The following is a 23478-nucleotide window of genomic DNA, read 5'->3' on the forward strand; positions in this document are numbered from 1 at the left end:
CCAATGTTTGGTTTTATTCCTAACTGCCATAAGGGACTGTTAGAAAATATATGGAAAACATTTCTATAAAAAAAATACTAATGCGGTCCCTTTGGAGGCCCCCAGGACTGCAGTTTCATCCTCCTGCATTCTCTGCCATAAACCAATTTAATTGCTTATTTGATGTGCCTATCCGAAATCCACACGTTTCCAAGCTCTCAGAGCAAACAACGTGAAATGTGCCCACTTTGGTGCGTTTACTTATGTATCGCTGTAAGCTGCAAGATCCGCGGCAGGGAAACATTGCTGTCAGGCCTTCGAGGGCTTTGTGCTGCTGAGCACTAGACTCAGTCAGAGCTTTGCGATGCGCGCAGCGATGGTTTGTGGCATTTACATTTTTCCCGTGTTATCTCGCAGCCAAGCCTCTCTATAAAGAATACATTTGATGTGCGACTAACTTTACAGAAAAAGGAACGAGAGTAACACTTTGTGAACTCAATTTCGACTTGCCCCTCTTAACACTCAAACCCCCAGATGTAGAAGGGGATAAAATAAAATAAAATCTCTTCACAGGCGAAACCTTCAAAAGGCTCTGCCAGTGTTCAGTCTGAAAGGAATTCCATTCCCCCCACTAAGCCCAGGTCCCACCGGCACCCATGGGAAAGTGCATCTAAGAGCACTGTTAATTCTCTTTTGCTTTCTGCCTGGCCGTAATGAGGAAGCAATCACTGTAGCTCAGTTAGGCAGTGATTGACGTAGTAATATATCACTGACCAGTACCTCTGTTGAAATTGGAGATCCTTCAGAAAACGTTGGATGTTTTTCATGAAGGTGTTGGCCTACTACCAAGGTTGATTCCTTTCCTGTTGTTTATCCGGAATATGGTACAGTGGATAAACAGTGGATGTTTTTTTGTCATTCCTTGGAAATACAGGTATTTATTTATAATTTGCCGGTATTCAAATTACATACAGTTGAAGTCGGAAGTTTCAGTACATCTTAGCCAAATATATTTAAACTCAGTTTTTCACAATTCCTGACATTTAATCTGAGTAAAAATGCCATGTCTTATGTCAGTTAGTATCACCACTTTATTTTAAGAATGTGAAATGTCAGAATAATAGTAGAGAGAATGATTTATTTCAGCTTTTATTTCTTTCATCACATTCCCAGTGGGTCAGACGTTTACATACACTCAAATATTATTTGGTAGCATTGCCTTTAAATTGTTTAGCCTTCCACAAGCTTCCCACAATAAGTTGGGTGAATTTTGGCCCATTCCTCTTGACAGAGCTGGTGTAACTGAGTCAGGTTTGTAGGCCTCCTTGCTCGCACACACTATTTCAGTTCTGCCCACAAATGTTCTATAGGATTGAGGTCAGGGCTTTGTGATGGCCACTCCAATAACTTGACTTTATGGTCCTTAAGCCAACTTTGGAAGTATGCTTGGGGTCATTGTCCATTTGGAAGACCCATTTGCGACATAGCTTTAACTTCCTGACTGATGTCTTGAGATGTTGTTTCATTATATCCACATAATTTTCCTTCCTGATGATGCCATTTGCTGCAGTCCCTCCTGCAGCAAAGCACCCCCACAACATGATACTGCCACCACCCGTGCTTCACGTTCCCCCTTTTTCCTCCAAACATAACGATGGTCATTATGGCCAAACAGTTCTATTTTTGTTTCATCAGACCAGAGGACATTTCTCCAAAAAGTACTATCTTTGTCCCCATGTGCAGTTGCAAACTGTAGTCTGGCTTTTTTTTAATGGTGGTTTTGGAGCAGTGGCTTCTTCCTTGCTGAGCAGCCTTTCAGGTTATGTCGATATAGGACTCGTTTTACTGTGGATATACAGTACATTTGAATTCTTTGTGTCAAGAGCTCTCTCATATTACATTATATACACAGTACATGCAATCCAATGTACAGTACACACACAGTACATGCAATCCATAGTATATTATATACACAGTACATGCAATCCATAGTACGTTATAAACACAGTACATGCAATCCATACTACATTATACACACAGTACATGCAATCCATAGTACATTATACACACAGTACATGCAATCCATAGTACGTTATACACACAGTACATTATACACACAGTACATGCAATCCATAGCACATTATACACACAGTACATTATACACACAGTACATGGAATTCATAGTACATTATACACACAGTACATTATACACACAGTACATGCAATCCATGGTACATTATACACACAGTACATTATACACACAGTACATGGAATTCATAGTACATTATACACACAGTACATTATACACACAGTACATGCAATCCATAGTACAGTAGTAGTTGAGTTTAGTGAAGAATCTCCAAGGTATAATATGTACATGCTGCAGTGAGGTGTTTACATGTGTGGGGAGATAAAATGTGACAATCGGTGGTGTATCACTCTGCAATAGGATACTACTTTCTATGTAGGACATGGAGAAAATGTATTCTGATATGCATAGGTATACCGTCATGAAATCGAGTTTAGGGGTGACCATCAAGTATGAAATATTACCATCTCAAAACTCTAATTTCCTCCAACTCTGACAGCATCCCACCCCCATATTTTAAAATAAATGTTTTTGAGACGCCTCATATTCTAAATGAGCAATTGGGAAATCAATCATGTTTAGGCTGCTCTGCTGTGTGGATGAATTTCTCTGCAGTCCCCAGCTTTGCTCTACTCTACACCACATTGATTATTGTGTTGCACATACGCCTTCCGCAATAACATGCCTCAGGGGGAAATGTTGCACGTAACGGAACTTGTGACGTTGTTTTTGTCGACGTCGTTCCATATAACTCCTGCAATGCTTATCGTATGAATTCAGAGTTTACAAAAGGTATGTTCCCGAAGTTGTGCTGATGTTTTGTTTTGGACATTTATTGTTAGGTAAGCCTGGTCATTACACGCCAGTAGTACTGGTGAGGCAGTAGTACAGGTGAGGCATTAGTACTGGTGAGACAGTAGTACAGGTGAGGCAGTAGTACTGGTGAGGTATTAGTACTGGTGAGACAGTAGTACAGGTGAGGCAGTAGTACAGGTGAGGCAGTAGTACAGGTGAGACAGTAGTACAGGTGAGACAGTAGTACATGTGAGGCAGTAGTACTGGTGAGGCAGTAGTACAGGTGAGGCAGTAGTACTGGTGAGGCATTAGTACAGGTAAGGCAGTAGTACTGGTGAGGCAGTAGTACAGGTGAGGCAGTAGTACTGGTGAGACAGTAGTAAAGGTGAGGCAGTAGTACAGGTGAGACAGTAGTACAGGTGAGGCAGTAGTACAGGTGAGGCAGTAGTACTGGTGAGGCAGTAGTACTGGTGAGGCAGTAGTACAGGTGAGGCAGTAGTACAGGTGAGGCAGTAGTACAGGTGAGGCAGTAGTACTGGTGAGGCAGTAGTACAGGTGAGGCAGTAGTACAGGTGAGGCAGTAGTACAGGTGAGACAGTAGTACAGCTGAGGCAGTAGTACAAGTGAGACAGTAGTACATGTGAGGCAATAGTACTGGTGAGGCAGTAGTACTGGTGAGGCAGTAGTACTGGTGAGGCAGTAGTACAGGTGAGGCAGTAGTACAGGTGAGGCAGTAGTACAGGTGAGACAGTAGTACAGGTGAGGCAGTAGTACTGGTGAGGCAGTAGTACAGGTGAGGCAGTAGTACTGGTGAGACAGTAGTACAGGTGAGGCAGTAGAACAGGTGAGACAGTAGTACAGGTGAGACAGTAGTACAGGTGAGGCAGTAGTACAGGTGAGACAGTAGTACAGGTGAAGCAGTAGTACAGGTGAGACAGTAGTACAGGTGAGACAGTAGTACTGGTGAGACAGTAGTACAGGTGAGGCAGTAGTACTGGTGAGGCAGTAGTACAGGTGAGGCAGTAGTACAGGTGAGACAGTAGTACAGGTGAGACAGTAGTACAGGTGAGGCACTAGTACTGGTGAGGCAGTAGTACTGGTGAGGCAGTAGTACATGTGAGGCAGTAGTACAGGTGAGGCAGTAGTACAGGTGAGGCAGTAGTACTGGTCAGGCTGTAGTACAGGTGAGGCAGTAGTACAGGTGAGGCAGTAGTACAGGTGAGACAGTAGTACTGGTGAGGCAGTAGTACAGGTGAGGCAGTAGTACAGGTGAGACAGTTGTACAGGTGAGGCAGTAGTACTGGTGAGGCAGTAGTACAGGTGAGGCAGTAATACTAGTGAGGCAGTAGTTCAGGTGAAAACGGTCATTTGTGAGCCTGTAGGTTTAAAGATGACTTATAGATTACCTTTTCTGATTGGAACTCTGCCAATTTAACGACCAAGCAACATGACCCCAGGCCTTTAGACAAAAGTAATTAATCCTCCTTCCCGTATGTGTCAAGTCTCACTTTTCTGTCAGTTATCGCTTTGAACTGTCTCGGAACCTGCAAAAAACAATTCACTTCTCTCATCATCTTTCCATTTGTGTGGGCGATACTAATTGTCAAGGGACCACAAATGAGATACAAATTATTCTTCGCAATCCTCCTATGTTACTTGGTAATACTCCGCAATCTGTAGCTGCAGCTAACTCGATAAAAACAAAAAAAAAACATGACGCTAGAACAAATGGAGAAAAAGCGTAATTGATGTAGCTCGATTGAGCCTGCTGCGCTTTGTCACTCCAAAGCCCTGCCATATGCTGCAGAGAAGGGGAGCAGGAAACAAAGTGTGGAACAACAAATGACTCCCGGCTCGTTCCCAACTGCCTTTCTACGTCCTGTTGCCCTCCTTCATCTGACAATTCCAATATCCACAAAGCAACGTCACTGTCAAGCAACAAAGAACTTTTGTTATCTCGCTAGTGAGACTTGGGGAAGGAGGATGGGGTAGATTGTATAGTAGTATAGTAGAAGTGTCGTCTTCTTGTCAATCTCAATGTTGAAAGACTTTCTTACATAGAAACACTGGGACGCAACGTAGCTGTTCCTATGGGGACGCTGTTCCTATTGGGACGCTGTTCCTATGGGGACGCTGGTAAAAGGTCAAGGATAGCTAGAGGGCAGCGCCATACTAGTCTTGACGCACGTTGAGCGCCTTAAGAGCGAGGTACCAGAGAGTAACAGCAGGTGTTGTACATGACATGCCACAGCTGCTTTTCTGTCCCCTCACTGTCGGAGAAGCTGTAAATATGATGCAGGGTGTTGACGCACAGCAGAAGGTAATGCAGGCCTCTGTAAAGAGACTGGGAACAGGACGAGACAGACATTTTTAATTTGTTCCAAGACAAATCAATGAGCGTCGATACTTTTCGCTATCAAAGCATTGAAACCCCTCTCGAGAGTATCCATACCCAGTGTTCAGAATAGATGTGGTAAATGTAAACAAACATATGCCTCAACACAGTATTGAGGTCTTTTACACTTAGCAGACACTCTTATCCAGAGTAACTTACAGTAGTGAGTGCATATATTTTCATACGTTTTTTTTCTTCTATACAGGTCCTCCATGGAGAATCGAACCCAAAACCCTGGCGTTGTAAGCACTATGCTCTATCAACCTCATTGGGACCACAGACCATTTTAAACGTGCTAGCCTGAGAGAAATGAAGGCCACATACATTATTTTAATGAATTGTGTTTTTTTCCCCAGGTGTGTTGGCTAGCATGGGAGAGAGATAGTGAGAAACAGCCTCTCGATTGTCATTAGAAAGAGTAGCTGCATTGCTCACTGTTTAATGTGGTCCGCCCTGCTTTGTCCTCTCCTGTGTGAATACTCCAGAGTGCTTCCGCGTTGAGACACAATCAGCATTTTCTAAACACTAGGACCGCATGACAGCTATTGATCAGTTAAGTGGGCTGTTCAATTAAGACAGCAACTGAGTTGGACCGCGTTCAGGTTTTTTTGTTCGTGCCAAATCACTTCATACAGTAGGAGGTAAGGGACTGTCTTCTCAACGTTCGTATCCCAAATGGCATCCTATTCACCAGATAGTGCATCACTATTTTCTATATAGTGCACTACTTTTGACCAGGTCTGTGGTCAAAAGTAGTGTACTATAAAAGGTAAAGGGTGCACTATCTAGGGAATAGGATGCCATTTGGGACGCAGTTATTATAGAGAATCAGTATGTAAATATGAAAAGCTTCTAAGTGTCTCAAGGAGCATGCTCATATTTTTTGGGGTCAATGGATCAGCATGTCCCCATTTCCCATGATGCATCAGGCACGTGTCTAGATGGAAGACGCCAGCTGGCAGCATCAGGTGACTCCTACGGGGCAGGTTGCCAGACATATTGGTTGTCATGCTTCCTGAGTGCTGAGAGGCCAAAAAGGAGCTGGAATCACAGTGAAAACTTTGTATTGGATTTAAATGGAAGTGGGGTACTGCTACTTTATGCTCCTCATAATGTCTTGGCCCATTACATGCCATCAGTTAAAGTTCAGGTTCAGTCAGCACCAAATGATTACCTGACCTAATGCTTCTAATGCACTTCTGAGCAGTTTGACCATATCAATGTAGGATTTATGTTATGCATCATGTACTTATGTGTCTCAAGTTTGGATTTAGAGTTTTGACAAGGTAATCTTGAAATATATATATTTTTAAATTTCATAATTTGTTAAAAGCCTGTTCCCCTTATTCAATTAAATACACAATGCCATGTCCGAATACCCGTACTTGCGTTCTAAATACTAATAATTTTGGGTATGCGAAAACCAAACGTTTTATAGAATGTCAAATTAGAATAATGTTTTTTTGCTTTTAATGCCAGGATTTCATACTCATTTCAGCTTTTCATCTAGTAGAATCTGCTGGACACTATTGAGGAAGATAAATATTTTTTCCAGATTCACATGTTTTACAACAGTTGATCATCTGATACATGGATGCGCTGTTCCAAAATGAACGAATGGCGGGAATCAGCGTAACTACGCATTAGATGATGCACTCAGTATGGAGGAGCCTAGTGTGTTGATATTTGTTGCTAACTACATTAGTTTTGTTTTTTTACAAAACAAAAAAGTATGTTCTGAATAGTATGTAGTACGATAAGTACTTAGTATTTATTTTTAGTCGGGAGTAGGCAAGACAGAAGGCAAATGTCTTTTCAATTAAGATCTGAACATTCTCTCATTAACTCACAACTTGAACCTTTGTTTAACCCCTTCTCCTCTCACAATACTACCTTTCATTTAGCTGATAGAGATCAGATAAAGCCAGGCATTCTGGGATGGAGTCGATGCGCTGTGTCGATATTGAATTAAGTTTGGCTAAGGATATTCCGCAGAACTCTTGGCAGGGGACAGTACAGCGAGGCTTGACTCAGTAGAGGAATCTGGCTTCCGGGAATGTGCCCTGTAACGTCTGGAACGTTGGTGTGAGTAGGACGAAGGGAAACGCTGGTGGACAGGCAGCCAATTAGGGATCTCATCCCTAGAGTTCCCAGAGTGCAATACCTGCCTGTGTCATAGAACCATAAGAGGAAATTATACTTTTTCGTGCCGTTAGGAATACTGAAAGGAATTCCATCTTATGAACTTTACTACTGGCATGTAAAAAATAACATTGGGGATTGTATTAACAGAGGAGTAATGAACAAATAGGTTAGAGTGTCGTTGAGGAAACATTGTAATTACGTCCATGTTTTCCTGCCCAAGTGGTCACAGCACAATTAAGAACATACATACAACATTGAAGTGGACCTCATCAGAATATTTTTTTCGTCCCAAATGACACCCCATTCCCTACATAGTGCACTGATTTTGACCAGCGCTCTATGGGCCGTGGTTGAAAGTAGTGCACTAAATATGGGATAGTGTGCCATTTGGGACATATGCCTATGTGCGGGCGGCTGAAACCCAACAGGGAACCGCTAGATGAAAGGACCTGGGGAAGTCCTTGAAAGTCAGCAGTATTACCCAGTCGCCTACAATCCACCTAATTGGAATATCACTGTGGCTTTCTGTAGGATCAGCTGGGTACACCCATTGGGGCATTTGGCTGGGGTGTACACTTGAAAGTTAGAACCAGAAACGGAAAGATCATTATTTGTCTAATAATTGGGGGTCTTGAAGAGAGAAATTGGGGCCACACGGGAAAGAACGGAATGGTTTCTGGTCTAAGTCTGTCGCTGGTAGTGTATGCATATGACATCGTTAGGGCCAGTACTATGACATGGTTAGGGCTGCAGCAGTAATATGACATGGTTAGGGCCAGTAATATGACATGGTTAGGGCTGCAGCAGTAATAGGACATGGTTAGGGCCAGTAATATGACATGGTTAGGGCCAGTAATATGACATGGTTAGGGCTGCAGCAGTAATATGACATGGTTAGGGCTGCAGCAGTAATATGACATGGTTAGGGCCAGTAATATGACATGGTTAGGGCCAGTAATATGACATGGTTAGGGCTGCAGCAGTAATATGACATGGTTAGGGCCAGTAATATGACATGGTTAGGGCCAGTAATATGACATGGTTAGGGCCAGTAATGTGACATGGTTAGGGCTAGTAATATGACATGGTTAGGGCCAGTAATATGACATGGTTAGGGCCAGTAATGTGACATGGTTAGGGCCAGTAATGTGACATGGTTAGGGCCAGTGATATGACATGGTTAGGGCTAGTAATATGACATGGTTAGGGCCAGTAATATGACATGGTTAGGGCCAGTAATATGACATGGTTAGGGCCAGTAAAATGACATGGTTAGGGCTGCAGCAGTAATATGACATGGTTAGGGCTGCAGCAGTAAAATGACATGGTTAGGGCCAGTAATATGACATGGTTAGGGCTGCAGCAGTAATATGACATGGTTAGGGCCAGTAATATGACATGGTTAGGGCCAGTAATATGACATGGTTAGGGCCAGTAAAATGACATGGTTAGGGCTGCAGCAGTAATATGACATGGTTAGGGCTGCAGCAGTAATATGACATGGTTAGGGCCAGTAATGTGACATGGTTAGGGCTGCAGCAGTAATATGACATGGTTAGGGCCAGTAATATGACATGGTTAGGGCCAGTAATATGACATGGTTAGGGCCAGTAATATGACATGGTTAGGGCCAGTAATATGACATGGTTAGGGCCAGTAATATGACATGGTTAGGGCTGCAGCAGTAATATGACATGGTTAGGGCCAGTAATATGATATGGTTAGGGCCAGTAATATGATATGGTTAGGGCCAGTAATATGATATGGTTAGGGCCAGTAATATGACATGGTTAGGGCTGCAGCAGTAATGTGACATGGTTAGGGCCAGTAATATGACATGGTTAGGGCCAGTAATATGACATGGTTAGGGCCAGTAATATGACATGGTTAGGGCCAGTAATATGACATGGTTAGGGCCAGTAATATGACATGGTTAGGGCCAGTAATATGACATGGTTAGGGCCAGTAATATGACATGGTTAGGGCCAGTAATATGACATGGTTAGGGCTGCAGCAGTGATATGACATGGTTAGGGCTGCAGCAATGATATGACATGGTTAGGGCTGCAGCAGTACGAATCCCTAATGTTCCGTGTCGCTAAACAGGGGCAATCCATTAGGAGTAGAGTGATACTCATCCATCTGGAGTAGAGTGGTACTACTCCATCAGGAGTGGAGTAGTACTGCTCCATCAGGAGTAGAGAGGTACAGTCACATCTGGAGAAGAGGTGTACTGTTCCATCAGGAGTAGACTGGTACTGTTCCATCAGGAGTAGGGTGGTACTGTTCCATCAGGAGTAGAGTGGTTCTGTTACATCTGGAGTAGAGTTAGTCTGATCCATCTGTAGTAGAGTTAGTCTGATCCATCTGGAGTAGAATGGTACGGTCCATCTGGAGTAGAGTTAGTCTGATCTATCTGGAGTAGAGTGGTACTGATCCATCTGGAGTAGAGAGGTACTGATCCATCTGGAGTAGAGTGGTACTGTTCCATCTGGATTAGAGTTATTCTGCTACATCTGGAGTAGAGTTAGTCTGTTCCATCTCCAGTAGAGTTAGTCTGATCCATCTGGAGTAAAGTGGTACTGCTCCATCTGGAGTAGAGTGGTACTGTTCCATCCGGAGTAGAGTGGTACCTCTCTATCTGGAGTAGATTGGTACTGTTCCATCAGGAGTAGAGTGGTACTGTTCCATCAGGAGTAGAGTGGTACTGTTCCATCAGGAGTAGAGTGGTACTTCTCTATCTGGAGTAGATTGGTACTGGTCCATCAGGAGTAGAGTGGTACCCCTCCATCTGGAGTAGATTGGTACTGATCCATCAGGAGGAGAGTGGTACTGTTCCATCAGGAGTAGAGTGGTACCTCTCTATCTGGAGTAGATTGGTACTGCTCCATCTGGAGTAGAGTTAGTGTGATCCATCTGGAGTAGAGAGGTACTGATCCATCTGGAGTAGAGTTATACTGTTACATCTGGAGTAGAGAGATACTGATCCATCTGGAGTAGAGTTAGTCTCATCCATCTGGAGTAGAATGGTACTGTTCCATCTGAAGCAGAGTTAGTATGTTTCATCTAAAGTTGAGAGGTACTGTAGAATTAGTGAGAGGTTCTGATCCATCTGGAGTATAGTTAGTCTTATTCATCTGAAGTATAGTTAGTCTATTCCAGCTGAAGTAAAGATGTACTGATTCATCTGGAGTAGAGTTAGTCTTCTCCATCTGGAGTAGAGTTAGTCCTCTCCATCTGGAGTAGAGTTAATTTTCTCCATCTGGAGTAGAGTTAGTCTGTTCCCTCTGGAGTAGAGTTAATCTGATCCATCTGGAGTAGAGTGGTACCTCTCCATCTGGAGTAGAGTGGTACTGCTCCATCTGGAGTAGAGTTAGTATTCTCCATCTGGAGTAGAGTTAGTCTGTTCCATCTGGAGTAGAGTTAGTCTGTTCTATCTGGAGTAGAGTGGTACTGTTCCATCTTTAGTAGAGTGGTACACATCCATCTGGAGTAGAGATAGTCTGTTCCATCTGGAGTAGAGAGGTACTGATCCATCTGGAGTAGAGTTAGTATTCTCCATCTGGAGTAGAGTTAGTCTGTTCTATCTGGAGTAGAGTGGTACTTTTCCATCTTTAGTAGAGTGGTACATATCCATCTGGAGTAGAGTTAGCCTGTTCCATCTGGAGTAGAGTGGTACTGATCCATCTGGAGTAGAGAGGTACTGATCCATCTGGAGTAGAGTGGTACTGTTCCATCTGGATTAGAGTTATTCTGCTACATCTGGAGTAGAGTTAGTCTGTTCCATCTCCAGTAGAGTTAGTCTGATCCATCTGGAGTAGAGTGGTACTACTCCATCAAGAGTAGAGTGGTACTTTTCCATCAGGAGTAGACTGATACTGGTTCATCTGGAGTAGAGTGGTACCGATCCATCAGGAGTAGACTGGTACTGGTCCATCTGGAGTAGAGTGGTACTGATCCATCTGGGGTAGGGAGGTACTATTTCATCTGGAGTAGTGTTAGTCTGATCCACCTGGAGTAGAGTGGTACTGATCCATCTGGAGTAAAGTGGTACTGCTCCACCTGGAGTAGAGTGGTACTGTTCCATCCGGAGTAGAGTGGTACTTCTCTATCTGGAGTAGATTGGTACTGTTCCATCAGGAGTAGATTGGTACTGTTCCATCAGGAGTAGAGTGGTACTGTTCCATCAGGAGTAGAGTGGTGCCTCTCTATCTGGAGTAGATTGGTACTGTTCCATCAGGAGTAGAGTGGTACTGTTCCATCTGTAGTAGATTGGTACTGATCCATCAGGAGGAGAGTGGTACTGTTCCATCAGGAGTAGAGTGGTACCTCTCTATCTAGAGTAGATTGGTACTGCTCCATCTGGAGTAGAGTTAGTCTGATCCATCTGGAGTAGAGTGGTACTGCTCCATCTGGAGTAGAGTTATACTGTTACATCTGGAGTAGAGAGGTACGGATCCATCTGGAGTAGAGTTAGTCTGATCTATTTGGAGTAGAGTGGTACTGATCCATCTGGAGTAGAGAGGTGCTGATCCATCTGGAGAAGAGTGGTACTGTTCCATCTGGATTAGAGTTATTCTTCTCCATCTGGAGTAGAGTTAGTCTGTTCCATCTCCAGTAGAGTTAGTCTGATCCATCTGGAGTAGAGTGGTACTACTCCATCAAGAGTAGAGTGGTACTTTTCCATCAGGAGTAGACTGATACTGGTTCATCTGGAGTAGAGTGGTACCGATCCATCAGGAGTAGACTGGTACTGGTCCATCTGGAGTAGAGTGGTACTGATCCATCTGGGGTAGGGAGGTACTATTTCATCTGGAGTAGTGTTAGTCTGATCCACCTGGAGTAGAGTGGTACTGATCCATCTGGAGTAAAGTGGTACTGCTCCATCTGGAGTAGAGTGGTACTGTTCCATCCGGAGTAGAGTGGTACTTCTCTATCTGGAGTAGATTGGTACTGTTCCATCAGGAGTAGATTGGTACTGTTCCATCAGGAGTAGAGTGGTACTGTTCCATCAGGAGTAGAGTGGTACCTCTCTATCTGGAGTAGATTGGTACTGTTCCATCAGGAGTAGAGTGGTACTCCTCCATCTGGAGTAGATTGGTACTGATCCATCAGGAGGAGAGTGGTACTGTTCCATCAGGAGTAGAGTGGTACCTCTCTATCTGGAGTAGATTGGTACTGCTCCATCTGGAGTAGAGTTAGTGTGATCCATCTGGAGTAGAGAGGTACTGATCCATCTGGAGTAGAGTTATACTGTTACATCTGGAGTAGAGAGGTACTGATCCATCTGGAGTAGAGTTAGTCTCATCCATCTGGAGTAGAATGGTACTGTTCCATCTGAAGCAGAGTTAGTATGTTTCATCTAAAGTGGAGAGGTACTGTAGAACTAGTGAGAGGTTCTGATCCATCTGGAGTATAGTTAGTCTTATTCATCTGAAGTATAGTTTGTCTATTCCAGCTGAAGTAAAGAGGTACTGATTCATCTGGAGTAGAGTTAGTCTTCTCCATCTGGAGTAGAGTTAGTCCTCTCCATCTGGAGTAGAGTTAGTCTGCTCCATCTGGAATAGAGTTAGTCTGTTCCCTCTGGAGTAGAGTTAATCTGATCCATCTGGAGTAGAGTGGTACCTCTCCATCTGGAGTAGAGTGGTACTGCTCCATCTGGAGTAGAGTTAGTATTCTCCATCTGGAGTAGAGTTAGTCTGTTCCATCTGGAGTAGAGTTAGTCTGTTCTATCTGGAGTAGAGTGGTACTGTTCCATCTTTAGTAGAGTGGTACACATCCATCTGGAGTAGAGATAGTCTGTTCCATCTGGAGTAGAGAGGTACTGATCCATCTGGAGTAGAGTTAGTATTCTCCATCTGGAGTAGAGTTAGTCTGTTCTATCTGGAGTAGAGTGGTACTATTCCATCTTTAGTAGAGTGGTACATATCCATCTGGAGTAGAGTTAGCCTGTTCCATCTGGAGTAGAGTGGTACTGTTCCATCTTTAGTAGAGTGGTACAGATCCATCTGGAGTAGAGTTAGTTTGTTCTGTCTGGAGTAGAGAGGTACTGATTCATCAGGAGTAGAGTGGTACCTCTCCATCTGGAGTAGAGAGGTACTGATTCATCAGGAGTAGAGTGGTACCTCTCCATCTGGAGTAGAGAGGTACTGATTCATCAGGAGTAGAGTGGTACATATCCATCTGGAGTAGAGTTAGTTTGTTCCATCTGGAGTAGAGAGGTACTGATTCATCAGGAGTAGAGTGGTACCTCTCCATCTGGAGTAGAGTTAGTCTGTTCCATCTGGAGTAGAGTTAGTTTTTTCCATCTGGAGTAGAGAGGTACTGATTCATCAGGAGTAGAGTGGTACATATCCATCTGGAGTAGAGTTAGTTTGTTCCATCTGGAGTAGAGAGGTACTGATTCATCAGGAGTAGAGTGGTACATATCCATCTGGAGTAGAGTTAGTTTGTTCCATCTGGAGTAGAGAGGTACTGATTCATCAGGAGTAGAGTGGTACATCTCCATCTGAAGTAGAGTTAGTCTGATCCATCTGGAGTAGAGAGGTACTGATTCATCAGGAGTAGAGTGCTTCCAGAGTGTTTCCAGTGGCCAGGGCTTAAATGCCCGACACGTTTTCCATTTGCTAAATGTTTCTTGTGGGCCCTCACTTCATGTTGCCAAATTGCTTCTCTGTGCAGTTCTTTCATTCGAGAGCTTAAAACCATTAATTTGCAATTTAAGTGCAGTTACGAAAAGGAAGCTCGGTGCCGTAATGATAGGGAACAGAATCAAGCAGTGCTGCTCGAGGCGCTCCACTTCAGGTGACCCAACATTGGTCGATGTGTTTTATTCTCTGGCTTGTTAGTTATCTTTGAATAACAGAGTGAATATCCAGGAAAACAGTCAGGCTTTATTAGTTATCTTTGACTAACAGAGTGAATATCCAGGAAAACAGTCAGGCTTTATTAGTTATCTTTGAATAACAGAGTGAATATCCAGGAAAACAGTCAGGCTTTATTAGTTATCTTTGAATAACAGAGTGAATATCCAGGAAAACAGTCAGGCTTTATTAGTTATCTTTGAATAACAGAGTGAATATCCAGGAAAACAGTCAGGCTTTATTAGTTATCTTTGAATAACAGAGTGAATATCCAGGAAAACAGTCAGGCTTTATTAGTTATCTTTGACTAACAGAGTGAATATCCAGGAAAACAGTGATATCCAGGTCAAATCGCAGATGGCTACCAGCTATTCCTTTCAGAAGGTGATAATGTAATAAGAAAATAAAACATTTGGGAAGTCGAGCACTATAATAGAGTCATCTTTTTTTAGCACAGTAAGTTGTTTTGTTTCCTCCAACCCCCCTTGACTTCAAAACAAATATTCTAAAACCAAACGTTATAAACTACGGAAACCCCTCACTATGTTAATGAAGACACATACCCTACCTCAAATCAAATCCAATGTTATTTGTCACATACACATGGTTAGCAGATGATAATGAGAGTGTGGTGAAATGCTTGTGCTTTTAGTTCCGACCATGCAGTAATATCTTAACACGTAATCTAACCTAACAATTTCACAACAACTACCTTATACACACAAGTGTAAAGGGATGAATAAGAATATGTACATAAAAATATATGAATGAGTGATGGTACAGAACGGCATAGGCAAGATGCAGTAGATGATATAGAGTACAGTATATACATATGAGATGAGTAATGTAGGGTATGTAAACATAAAAGTGGCATTGTTTAAAGTGGCTAGTGGTACATGTATTACATAAAGATGGCAAGATGCAGTAGATGGTATAGGGTACAGTATATACATATGAGATGAGTAATGTAGGGTATGTAAACATAAAAGTGCCATTGTTTAAATTGGCTAGTAATACATTTATTACATACATTTTTCCATTATTAAAGTGGCTAGAGTGAGTCAGTATGTTGGCAGCAGCCACTCAATGTTAGTGGTGGCTGTTTAACAGTCTGATGGCCTTGAGATAGAAGCTGTTTTTCAGTCCCTCGGTCCCAGCTTTGATGCACCTGTACTGACCTCGCCTTCTGGATGAAAGCAGGGTGAACAGGCAGTGGCTCGGGCGGTTGTTGTCCCTTATGATATTTTTGGCCCTCATAATATATATCTATGTTAATGAAGACACATACCCTACCTCATAATATATATCTATGTTAATGAAGACACATATCCTACCTCATAATATATATCTATGTTAATGAAGACAAATACCCTACCTCATAATATATATCTATGTTAATGAAGACAAATACCCTACCTCATAATATATATATATCTATGTTAGTGAAGACACATACCCTACCTCATAATATATATCTATGTTAATGAAGACACATACCCTACCTCATAATATATATCTATGTTAATGAAGACAAATACCCTACCTCATAATATATATATATCTATGTTAGTGAAGACACATACCCTACCTCATAATATATATATCTATGTTAGTGAAGACACATACCCTACCTCATAATATATATCTATGTTAGTGAAGACACATACCCTACCTCATAATATATATATCTATGTTAGTGAAGACACATACCCTACCTCATAATATATATCTATGTTAATGAAGACACATACCCTACCTCATAATATATATCTATGTTAGTGAAGACACATACCCTACCTCATAATATATATATCTATGTTAGTGAAGACACATACCCTACCTCATAATATATATCTATGTTAGTGAAGACACATACCCTACCTCATAATATATATATCTATGTTAGTGAAGACACATACCCTACCTCATAATATATATATCTATGTTAGTGAAGACACATACCCTACCTCATAATATATATATCTATGTTAGTGAAGACACATACCCTACCTCATAATATATATCTATGTTAATGAAGACACATACCCTACCTCATAATATATATCTATGTTAATGAAGACACATACCCTACCTCATAATATATTATTAAAATGAAGTGCAGTGCTTCATCCAATATGGCTAACAATAGACGCTACACAGCACAGGGAATTGAAAACATCCCTGCCCCACTCCAAGCAGTGCACATTGGATCCAGTGATAGGGTGCAGCAGATATGTAATTATCAGTGCAGTTTAATTAACAGCTCAATTAGTCTGGTCGATGGAGAGGGCAAAGGGTAATAATGGCTCACAGCGGAAACCTCTGTCGGGAAAAACACAGAATTAGCCAGCGGTGTCCTTGTATACATCAGCTATGATTAAAGATATAACATGGGCTACACGTCTTACTGCAGTTATTGACTGGAAAGTCAAATATAAAGCATATAGGTAGAAATGAGCTGGTTAGTGTTAAGAGGATCAACATACTATCCCATCACAACATGTTGTGTAATAGCTTATACCGTATACATTTTGAATGGATGTGTGGACATTTCAATGTCATTTTTTTCTGGGCATTATATACATCCTAAATCTGTTAATTTTACCTCAAGTTGGGGTAAAAGGTGTTGAACCAGTCGACATCTGTTCTTCTTTAATATGGATTTAGATTAAGCTGTATCTTGTATAGGTTTTTGGAAATGACCAATGCTCATATTATTTTAGGTCTCCTATCTATCCCTTTTTGTGAAGTTGAGTAGGAGCGTATTATGTAGTTAACTTTTGTGCTGCAGAGTCATTTGACACGTCAAAATAGCTCAATGTATAAATTGGGCTGAGGAGATTGGAAGTGATTACGGGTTCATGATACTGCTCGTCTCTCTTCTCTTTTATCTGGCTATAATCTGTCATGGTCCTTCAATACATTTCTACAACCGATTAACTCTGTGTATGCTTTCAAACAATCCCAGTGTTATTCCGTTTAATTAAAATGATTAAGACACGGGGATAAATATCTTAGCGGAGTAATTGGTTTCTCTAAACCAAAATGATCTCCTTTCTCCTATCTTCCCGGCAATTACCATAAAAACGCACAAGTAACTGGGCATTTTCTAGAACCTTTTATCACAGCGCATCAAAAGGGTAATTGACTGCTTCTTGTAATGAACACTTGTGCTCAATTCCATCTTTGAATCTTGCTTGTTTTATTGGGAACCTCTGCGAAGCTCTACTGAAAGGCTATTATGACCTAGACAATGTGCTGGCTATCAGTATACCAGTTATTAAGCTTTTACAATCCTTACATTAAGCTATGCTTCAAATGAGTATTTAAAGTAGTACACACATTGATATCCATTAAATTATTCAAACAACACCTGCTTTGTTCCAGGGAATCTGCCTTTAAATAGATCAGAGGATGAGAGTCTGTTCTCTTATTGTATCCATAGACGTCACACTAGACATTCCATTATCGACATGTGCTGACCATGGTGTGTTTTGGTCTTTCCTCAGATGCAGCAGCTCTTCTACGAGAATTACGAGCACAACAAGAAGGGCTTCATCCAGGAGCTCCACAGCAGCAAGATCCACAACGCCATCACACTCCATCCCAACAAGAGGCCTGCCTACCAGTACCGGCTACACGGTTACATGTTGAGCCGCGACATCTCCCGGCTACGCTACCGCACCATCCTCCTGCACCGCGAGGGCCTGGCCATGAGCCGGCTCAGCAATACAGAGGTGCAGTGGGAGGATCAACAGCTGGGGGCGCCACCTTCCTACACGCGCTACCAGCCCGCTGAAAGAGGGGACGTCATCGAGTGGGACTTCCTCACTGGCCGACATCTGTACTCAACGGGGGAGAACCAGATGCCCCGGCAGGGCCTCGGGAGCCTGCTTCGGGCTGCCCTGGAAGACACGGTGCTTCAGGTCATGGAGATGATCAATGAGAACTCCAAAGCCCGCGGGCGTGTTATCGACTTCAAGGAGATCAAGTATGGCTACCGCAGGGTGGACCCCATGCACGGGGCTGAGTACATTCTGGACCTACTACTTCTGTACAAGAAACACAAAGGGCGCAAAGTGACAGTGCCTGTTAGGAGGCATGCGTACCTGCAGCAGTCCTTCAGTAGGCCCTTCTTCAGTGAGTCTGAGGAATTGGATGTTGTTGAGCTGGTGGAGGCCATCAACACTGAGTCGCAGTCGTTCTCTTTCCTCTCCAACTCCCTCAAGATATTCTCGCCTTTCCAGTTCTCCGAGTCGACCAGGGAGATGCGCGAACGCAGCCAGAGAAAGGTCAACATCCTGGTCCCGCTGACAGGCAGGTATGACATCTTTCTCCGCTTCATGGAGAACTTTGAGAAGATCTGCCTGATCCCCAAACAGAACGTCAAGCTGGCCATTATTTTGGTGGACAACGACAGCAACCAGGACAGGGAGAAGCACTTGGACTTGATCAAGGAGTACAGCAACAAGTATCCCAAAGCAGACCTGTCTGTCATCCCCATGACGGGTGACTTCTCCCGGGGGCTGGCTCTGGAGCTGGGCTCCTCGCAACTTGACAATGACACACTGCTGTTCTTCTGTGACGTGGACCTAGTCTTTAACGGGGACGCCCTGCAGCGGTGCAGGCACAACACCATCCAAAGTAGACAGGCTTACTATCCCGTTGTCTTTAGTCAGTACGATCCTAAAATTGTCTACGCCGGCAACACCCCTGACGACAGCAGCTTTGTGTTCACCAAGAAAAGTGGCTTCTGGAGGGATTACGGCTTTGGAATCACCTGCATATTTAAAAGTGACTTGCAAAAAGCTGGCGGTTTTGATACGTCGATCCAAGGCTGGGGGTTGGAAGATGTAGACCTGTTCACAAAAGTGATTAACTCCGGTTTAAAAGTGTTCCGCAGCCAGGAACCAGGAATCGTCCACATTTATCACCCTGTTCAGTGCGACACTAGCCTTGAGCCCAAGCAGTACAAAATGTGCCTAGGGTCTAAGGCAAGTACTTATGCATCTTCGATGCAGTTAGCCGAGCTGTGGCTGGAGAAACACTTGGGGGTAGGCTACAACAGAACTTCCACCTGACATTCCTGTTCTCCGTGGCTCCTCAATGGAGGTTACCTCAGTTCTGCATGAGTGCAGACAGCAATGGACTGTGCGTGCTTCTATGTGAGAGAGAAAAAGAGACCAAACTGCAGAGAGAAAGAGAGAGAGAGAGTTCAAGGGTACGCTCAATTATCTTTGGTGCAATTTGTTGTGTTCCTCTGGTGATTTGTTTCATCAATTCTCTACAGCGTCTTCCAAAGGACATTGTAATGCCTTTACTCACGGCTTGTTGGGAACTCTGATGTGGTTTGTTTCGTTCCTATTTCCGTTGTTATCATGCGATTCACATGTATGCCTCAGGACCACATCTTTTCATCACCTGGCCATCTCCAATGAATGTGTTCTTAGCAGCCTTCCGTTGGATTAGTTGCACAGAGCGCCCCACGCCTACTGTGAAAAGGACACTGACAACATCACCAGAGAACAAAAAACAGTAATAGTGTTGATAATAATACTGAAACAATGACAATAATGTTAATAATAAATGTACTGAAAGTACCACACATGTGCTTTAAAGCTCCCAGATGGGAAACAGACTGTAAACTAGAGTTTTCTAATTCATACAAAGAACCGAAAGTACTTCATCCGCGGTATTTTTTAAAGAAGCGTGTGAATAATTTTGATGATTGTATCTTTATTTTCTAGTCAAAATATTTACATGGATTTCAGGTACTGGATACCGTCCAACATTTGCTGTGTTCTTAATCTCATTGCAAAGGCCCACATTCTGTCATTCTGTCTGATATGTGACCATGCTTCAATGAACAAAATGGCATCTTGTCGCCATTAGCTTTGTGGCTTAGAAGTCGTTCAGTTTGCTGGCAAGAACAACTAAGGTATATTAAAATGGGTTATTTATAATAAAACAAATGTTGAAATGCATACTTTTCATATCTGTGTTTATTCTAACTTATAACACTGCATTTAAACCTAAAATTGATTTAATAAGTGTGTGTATACATAAAATATGCGCACAAATTATTATGTGAATAACATGCAAATTACAGATACAGTATAGTGAAAAATAAATATCAAATTGCAGTAGTCATCACAAATTCAGCGGTGTATATTTTACCCAAAAATGATATTTTAGTGTTGTGTTCATTAGTCCACTGTTGATACAGTCCCAATGGATTGTGCATGTCAGCATAACCGTTTGAATGACAGACCACTTTCAGTAAAGATCTTAAGCGTAATTTTAAAAAAGAAAAAATTATTTCACCTTTATTTAACCAGGTAGGCTAGTTGAGAACAAGTTCTCATTTGCAACTGCGACCTGGCCAAGATAAAGCATAGCAGTGTGAACAGACAACACAGAGTTACACATGGAGTAAACAATTAACAAGTCAACAACACAGTAGAAAAAAAAAGAGTCTATATACATTGTATAGAGGAGGTAGGTGAATAATTACAATTTTGCAGATTAACACTGGAGTGATAAATGATCAGATGGTCACGTACAGGTAGAGATATTGGTGTGCAAAAGAGCAGAAAAGTAAATAAATAAAAACAGTATGGGGATGAGGTAGGTAAAAATGGGTGGGCTATTTACCGATAGACTATGTACAGCTGCAGCGATCGGTTAGCTGCTCAGATAGCAGATGTTTGAAGTTGGTGAGGGAGATAAAAGTCTCCAATGAAGATGCGATTTCAATCGTTATGATGCAATTTGTATTATCATCACACTTTTGGATTTGAATTGAAAATGCTCTATCTTGAAAACCTTTTGGGACCATATATCATCAGTGGACTAATGAACAAAATACTGAAAGATGTTTTTTAATTTTTTTTATAAAATATCCTATACAACTATTTTATTCATTAATTCCAATAATAACTTGTTTGAAAGCAAACTGACCTCAAACACTGCCTTCAAACAGCTCAAATAGTTTCCCTAATTTATTAATCATGTGCAGTCCTCATCCATCAACGTTATTGATCATTTACTTGTCTATTCCATACACACCACAAATCAACAACAATCTAACAGTTCCTTTCCTGTATCAATTTTCAACATGGATTTCATATCATCTCCAGTTAAACAATTATATGGAGAAGGAAACGTTGTAAGTAATGGCTCAGATAACTGTTAGCCACGGGGCACAAACAGGTTGAACCAACGCTGTTTCTATGTATTTTGTCAACGTATTGTTACGTTGAATCTACATGGAAAATACATTGGATTTGAATTATCAACATAAGCTGTTGTTTTGAGGGGGACATTTCAACCACAGGATTATGTCATCATGCTGACCAATTTTCAACATAAACAAACCTTGTATAAAATATGTTGGATTTTTACCTTTGAAACAATGTCAGAACTTTAACGAGTATATACACTACCACAAAAAAAACAATAAGCTGGGCAGCACCTCCTACTGGAGAACTGATCTATCTACAGCACCTCCTACTGGAGAACTGATCTATCTACAGCACCTCCTACTGGAGAACTGATCTATCTACAGCTCCTCCTACTGGAGAACTGATCTATCTACAGCACCTCCTCCTGGAGAACTGATCTATCTACAGCACCTCCTCCTGGAGAACTGATCTATCTACAGCACCTCCTACTGGAGAACTGATCTATCTACAGCACCTCCTACTGGAGAACTGATCTATCTACAGCTCCTCCTACTGGAGAACTGATCTATCTACAGCACCTCCTACTGGAGAACGGATCTATCTACAGCTCCTACTACTGGAGAACTGATCTATCTACAGCAACTCCTACTGGAGAACGGATCTATCTACAGCACCTCCTACTGGAGAACTGATCTATCTACAGCAACTCCTACTGGAGAACTGATCTATTTACAGCTCTTCCTACTGGAGAACTGATCTATCTACAGCAACTCCTACTGGAGAACTGATCTATCTACAGCTCCTCCTACTGGAGAACTGATCTATCTACAGCACCTCCTACTGGAGAACTGATCTATCTACAGCTATCCCTTTGGTCTCGCATCGAGGGTTTTAATCAAACCCAGCGCTGCTTAGCTATAATATTAGTCACTGACAATTACCAATGTGCTATCGTGAGAATGATTGTTGAGAAATGCATTCGCTGTTGCTATCGAAGTCATTCCAAAGGGTAGGTTTAACAGAGCAAATACAATTGAACCATATTTTATAAGTCATACATCATCAATATTTAGGCCGATATAGCATTTGGAAAGCCATCAACAGATATTGTTTCAATTCAACCCAGGGTTCAACTAAACATAGACAATACAACTATGCCTAGGGTTTAAAGCTTTAGTTGATTTCAACTGTAATCTTCAAGTTAATAATTAATATGTTGTATTCATGTCTCCATCTCAAACCAAAAATTATTTAAAGTATGATTTTATTTAGTCCTATTCTTTTACTTGGAGACGTGAATCCAATATATAAATTATTAATTTGAAGACAGACTCGATATTGAATTGTGTTTGATTGTCAACACAACCAAATATCAACTATTGAAGGAGATATACCTTCAAAAGTCAAAAGTTTGGACACACCTACTAATTCAAGGGTTTTTCTTTATTTGTACTATTTTCTACATTATAGAATAATGGTGAAGACGTCACAACTACCATTTATACCATTCTTCTAAATAACAAGTACCATTATCTTTCTCCTTTGTCCAACTTCCTTTTTCTGAAAATGCACATAGCCAAAGATAGTTATTTAAATGATCTTGATATTCTCCTCCAAATTTAAAAATAAATAAACAAGTCCATCTTTAAGTCCATCTCAGAAACCAATAAATAGGTGTGTTTCAGCAGTTACACTACATTCACTAGCTCTAGTATCAAGGTATCCATGCTGTTCCCAGGGCTGGCCAGTATAAAGGGTTAGGGTTAGTTGGTCTGTATAAAGGGTTAGTTGGTCTGTATAAAGGGTTAGTTGGCCTGTATAAAGGGTTAGTTGGCCTGTATAAAGGGTTAGTTGGCCTGTATAAAGGGTTAGTTGGCCTGTATAAAGGGTTAGTTGGCCTGTATAAAGGGTTAGTTGGCCTGTATAAAGGGTTAGTTGGCCTGTATAAAGGGTTAGTTGGCCTGTATAAAGGGTTAGGGTTAGTTGGCCTGTATAAAGGGTTAGTTGGCCTGTATAAAGGGTTAGGGT

At 41.9% G+C, this 23478-nt stretch overlaps 1 protein-coding gene across 1 annotated transcript in view; it reads left to right on the top strand.

Annotated features, from left to right (window-relative positions):
- chsy3 (chondroitin sulfate synthase 3) overlaps positions 1-20250 on the top strand; it is a 184102-nt gene extending 163852 nt beyond the window's left edge. The window contains exon 3 of the mRNA XM_036976699.2: positions 17776-20250. Coding sequence (XP_036832594.1) covers positions 17776-19347 — 1572 coding nt within the window. The 3' untranslated portion in view covers positions 19348-20250. The remainder of the gene's footprint in view (positions 1-17775) is intronic.
- The last annotated feature ends 3228 nt before the right edge of the window (positions 20251-23478 follow it).

This window comes from Oncorhynchus mykiss, chromosome 5, assembly GCF_057628025.1.
Source record: "Oncorhynchus mykiss isolate SJ-2025 chromosome 5, ASM5762802v1, whole genome shotgun sequence".
NCBI lineage: Eukaryota > Metazoa > Chordata > Actinopteri > Salmoniformes > Salmonidae > Oncorhynchus > Oncorhynchus mykiss.